Genomic DNA, 5429 nt, shown 5'->3' on the forward strand with positions numbered 1-5429 from the left:
CTTCCCAGGACTGCCCCCAGCACCGTTCCTCCCCCCGCCAGCAGGGAGAGCCCTGTCCCGCCCCTCCACTCTCCTGCCCTGTCTCCTTTACCGCGGTCTGTGAGCCTGACCTGGGGAACGGGGTGTTTTGCCTCCTTCCCTCGATGGGGTTGCGCAGGCAGGACTGTTCACTCAAGCATTTGCTCACTCTCACTCCATCAATCCACAGACATATTCGCAACACCTGCTGTGGGCCTGGCAGCCAGGCCCTGTGCTGGGTGATGGGACTGGTGCTCTGAGTGACACAGTCCAGACGCAAGGAGTTTCCCCTGGGCTGGGAAGGGGTGGGCAATGCAGCGTGGACCTACTATAGCAGAGGTGGGAAGTGAGTACAGAGAGCTCTGAGGGCATGCAGGCAAGCAAGGAGGACTTCACAGAGAAGGTGACTATTTGAATCCCAAGGGAAAGGGACGGAGCAGTGTTCTGTCCAGGAAAGGCCTGTGTAAGGACCTGGAGACAAGGAGAAAAGCCTGGAGTGGGCAAAATAGGGAGAGTGGGACTTGGCCGTGGCAGGCTTGGGGCTTTCTCTTAATCTTGATCCAGGTCAGGACAACCCGTGGGCATCTGGCCTCTCTCTCGGATACTCTCTTGGCTGCAGGGGCTGTTTTGGGGCCAACCAACATTGCTTGCCACTTTTGCAGGCTCAGAATCTACACGGCCTTTCCATCAAGTTAAATTCCTGAGACCCCCTGTTTCCCCTCCTCTCTGGACTCTTTTCTGGGTTGTTGCTTCCATTCCCCCGTCTCCAAATTGCTTCAACCAGGCCTATGCCAAGAGGCAACTATTTCAAAACCCGCAGGACGACAGACATCTTCTTTGTCATGTCATTGCTCATGTTTCCACCGGTCCCTCTGATTATCTAACTGCCCAGGATAAATAGGGTCATAGCTACCATTCAGTGGGCACAGGCAAGGGAATGTACCAGGCATGTCATCCAGCTCATCCCATTTAACTCTTCAGCAGTCCAGGTAAGCGTCATCATCCCCCAGTTTACCAGTAAGGAGAAAGAGGCTTAGAGAGTAACTCGGCCACCGTCATACTGGTAGGAAGTGGCAGAGGCACTATGCGAACCTAAGTCTGTTTCCTAAACCTCTGCTCTTAAAAGGGAGTTTGCAATACTTAGTCTAGACTTGTCACAGGTACAGGCGAGCACACGGAGGAGGCTGGGATGGGGCAGTGACAGCCCAAGGTCACACCACTCCTCCCTCCGGCAAGATGCCCATCGCTGACTCTGACTCCATCCTGCTGCGGGATGAGCTGCCTCCTCGCTCCCAGTGGATGGAACCAGCTTCTCACTGTCCTCGGGAGACTTCAACAGGACACCAGGGTGTCCAGGCCCCACGCAGAAAAGCTGTGAATATAAATTCCATCTCTGAGCCAGGGCTCACAGGCCACTCTACTCGCAAGCCCTTGACTTGGGCTCCGGGGGGCTGTGGGAAGGAGAAACGTGAGTGTGGAGAGTTTGCTGCCTGTAGCTGCACTAGAGAAATGCGCAATGGTATGAATAAATTTGAATAATAATGAGGGCAATGCCTGAATTAGTAATGCCGGCTTACTCACCTGACCCACCCCTCCCCCAGGATCTCAGCTTCTGCCACCCTAATCCCAGGAAATATGGGTGAGCCTTTTCCTTTCCTTTAGAAGACATGGATGGGCCGTCAGGTCAGCAGAGTTGGGGAGCTGCTGTTTCTAACTTCTTGACCCCCTGCAAACCCAAAGAGCTGGATTTGCACACTTAACCAAAAGAGGCTGCCTCTTTGTATTAAATCATATGCTGGCATCAATCCACTCCTATCTGCGCCCCCTCTCTCAGTCCTCTTTATGGGCAACTACCAATCTGGTTGTCGAATGTCCAGGGAGGTTCAGAGAGAAAAGACAGCATGGCCCTTGGCCTTGAGGAGAGGTTCCCATTCTAGTGAAACAGATAGGGCAAACACCGTCACCCACCAGCTGCCCTCTACCCCATGGCAAACAAAAGCATGGGTATAGACTGATAGCGTGAGACAGGAAATGCCATGGATAGAACTGTGACAGCAGGGCTGAAAGATGGGACAAGCTGGAGGTAAAGATCAACCTAGGAGGACTTCCTGGGTGAAGGGAATGTGAGGCAGGTTTGGAAAGAAGGGGAGAGATGGAGCTGGAGGAGGAAAAAGAAGAAGGGAGGCGATGAGAAGACGAGGGTCCTGATTTTGGTGTCTTAGAGGGAGGTCTTGGAATGGCGGGGGGACACTTCTGTTTGCTTACACACGGGAGTGATGGAGGATCAGAGAGATTTTGCAAAGCTGGGTTTGGGAAGAGTTGGATCTGGGGACTGTGGTCTCTGCAAAGACTTGGGAGCTGGGGAGGGAAAGAAGGGGGAGGAGTCCCCAGAGTTCCGGGTAAAACTGATTTGGGTTACAGTGTGTGACAGATTGGGGACGTGCGTGGGAAGCCCCAGACCTCTCCCTGTGCTGTCCCGCAGCCCCTCCATTTCCTGGGGCCCAGCGCGGGAAGCTGATGGTCACAGCATGGTACCAGGACTGCCCCACCACCGGGCTGACCAGCGTTGGCTGGGGGTGGGTGGGAGCAGTGGGGGGAGAAGAAACCCGCAATCCAATTCCCTGCTCCACTTAGGCTCCACAATTAAAGGCAATTACTCTGCAGTTCTCTAATCAAATGCTCCCGGCCGAGCTGCCAGTGGGCAGCCATGTGTAGCTCCCGCAGCCAGAGGGAGAGCGGAACAAAGTCACATGGCCTGTCAGCTCCCACGGGGCGGGAGGCTGGGCGTGTGCAGGTGTATCCGTGAGTATGCACTCGTGCCCTTGGAGCTTGGGAGCAAGGGGTGAGCACACGGAATGGGGAAAGTGTGCAAGAAATGGGTTCAGAGCTACTTTGTGTAGGATTCGCTGTCATCCAGGAAGCTTATGTGCGTACACGTGGACGTGCCTGTCCCGTAGAACCTGCCTTTATGTACCTGATGTGTTCGAGGGGGAATTGTACCTGGCATAGTTGTCCACACATGCGCGACCTCACGTTGGCCACGTACACAAGTCCAAGTAGGGGTACGGTGGTATATTCATGTCTCAGGGATCGTGGGGGACCGTGGCATCACCACAGCGTGTGTTATGAAGGTGCCACCCATTGACGGGGGGCTGGGGCAGGGGAGCGAGGCTCAGGATTTATCCCTGCTCTGTCCTTAACTCACTGGGCGTCCTTGGGAAAGTGAGTATCCTCTCCGGGCCTCAGTGTCTTCGTCTGTAAAATGAGAGGGTTGGACTAGCCTGGTCTCTAAGGCCTTTCCGTAACACTGCACCACTTTCTCTGCTTGCTGAGTACTTCAGTTCCTGAAACCCATTCCCATGGGCCACGGAGGGAGGAAGCAATCCAGGGCGAGCACGTGGCATCTCGGAGGGAAGGGGTTGAGGCTGAAGTGGGATGGGGGCTGGAGGGTCCACCTTCCCAGCCTTCAGCTCTCTCTCTCGGGCCCGGTGCAGGGTGGAAGTGGAAGCCCGGGAGGCTCGGCCTCTTAGTGGAGCCCTCTGTCCTCACTCACCTCCTTACCCAGTACCGCTTTGGCCTTGCCAGGGACCCAGACCCGCTTCAGCCAGGAGCCAGCCGACCAGACTGTGGTGGCTGGACAGCGGGCCGTGCTCCCCTGCGTGCTGCTCAACTACTCGGGGATCGTGCAATGGACCAAGGATGGGCTGGCGCTGGGCATGGGCCAGGGCCTCAAAGGTGAGTGGGCCATGCAGCCAGCCAAGTGTCCAGACTACCCCATCTTTTCATCCCTCCCCCACCAACAGAGACTCCTGGACCCAACATCCCTTCGTTCCTCACCACGTCTCTTCTCTGTGCTCTAGCCTTCCCTCTCCCATTTCTGTGTGAGTCAGTCTCCCTCCCTCTCCTCCCGAGCTCTGTCTCCACTGCTTTCCAAAACCCACAGCTCTGCCTTTCCTCCTGGCTGTGGACTGGCTCGTGAAAGGCCAACGGGAAGCCTGAGAGATCAAGAGAAACCAAGAGACCTTTACATAAGAGAGCTTCAGACAGACAGACACCACAAGGGGAGCTGCAGGCAGCCAGGTGAGGCAGGAGGTGCTCGGAGACTCCAGAGCCCCCCTGCTCTTGCAGGGGGAGGACACAGTAACTTCTATGTCCTATGTTCCATGCCAGGCTGGCTTTGCTCCAGCCTCTCTCCTGCCCCATGCCCAGGCAGTGTCCTCTCAGTGGTTACAAATTCATTTTACCATCAGCCTGAGCATTCATTCATTCATCAAGCCTTTCTTAAGCACTATGGAGCCACTGCGGAAACAAACATAATGCGCTGGGGTGGGGAAGCCCTCCTATATTCCGAAACAAGTAAAGAGACTTTTGGAAAGGCCGCCTGGCGGAGTGGATGGGGAGTCAAGACCTGCCTCTGCCACCTCCCAGCTGGGTGACCTTAGGAAAGCCGCTTCACCTCTCTGGGCCTTAGTTTACTACTGGGTAAAACAGGCATAACAGTTGTGGGTCTGCCTGCCTTATACATGCGTTTGCGAGTTTTGAACCAAATGAGAGGATATGCTTTGTGAGAACACATTGCGACTGTAAAGCAGTGTAACGGTGAAAGTAGGGAGGGATGGTGTATTTTTATTCTTATCGTTGTCCAGGACTTGAGACTATTTGCTGTGGGTTCCGTGTATTAGAACAGGTAGGGGAAATTTGTCTGGATAGAGCAATCTGTATGAAGGAAGGAGATGGGGCTGGCGGATCTATTGATGATAGAAAGAGAAAGAAACAGGGAGAGAGAGAGAGATCAATAGATACGGAGTGAAAAGAATCGATAGCCTCTGGACAGAGGGAGATGGTGGGAGGGAGTTGATGGTGGGGACCACAGGAGAGGAGGACAGAGTGTGAGGGGGTGGGCAAGAACCTGGAGGACAGAGGGCGAGCGAGACTGGATTGCAGAGGCCAGAGGCGTGGCTTCTGCAGGGGACGGGACTCTTGGTTTCGGGGCTCCTTCAGGGAGCTGGCAGGACCCTGCCTCGTGCAACCCTCCCTAGGCGAGTGATGGTGAGACCTTAGCCTGCCTTGGGCTTCCCTCTGGCCCTGGTGAGCTCATGTCTGAGCTGTGATGGCCTATATTTTTTAACGCCCACACACCCTCCCCTCTTTCTCTCCTTTCCTCCCTGCTGTCTGCCTTTTTTTTTTTTTTCCTCTTTCTTTCCTATTATTATGAGAGACATTTGTCTGCAAACAGCTTCGGAGAATTCATCTGCTTCTGCTCATCTCCCCCTTCTGCTCTCCCCCATCACTCCTCCTGCTTTGTGGCTCCCATCCTCACTGTAGGAGGTTGTGACGTCACAGTGTCTGCATGGGGACCTCCTCCTCGTCAAGGGCCCCTGGGGGGGGGGGGCCCCGGGAGAGGGCGGAGG

General features: G+C 55.1%; 1 protein-coding gene across 2 annotated transcripts in view; it reads left to right on the forward strand.

The window, feature by feature from the left end:
* The first annotated feature begins 3593 nt into the window (after nt 1-3593).
* Nucleotides 3594-5429, forward strand: part of KIRREL1 (kirre like nephrin family adhesion molecule 1) — a 22196-nt gene continuing 20360 nt past the window's right edge. Inside the window, exon 1 of one of the 2 annotated variants that reach the window (XM_024750951.1) lies at nt 3594-3753. In XM_024750951.1, the coding sequence (XP_024606719.1) occupies nt 3735-3753 (19 nt within the window). In that variant the 5' untranslated portion in view covers nt 3594-3734. The remainder of the gene's footprint in view (nt 3754-5429) is intronic. The other variant, XM_024750941.1, reaches the window with a different exon arrangement.

Source organism: Neophocaena asiaeorientalis, unplaced genomic scaffold (genome assembly GCF_003031525.2).
Source record: "Neophocaena asiaeorientalis asiaeorientalis breed wild unplaced genomic scaffold, Neophocaena_asiaeorientalis_V1.1 scaffold315, whole genome shotgun sequence".
NCBI lineage: Eukaryota > Metazoa > Chordata > Mammalia > Artiodactyla > Phocoenidae > Neophocaena > Neophocaena asiaeorientalis.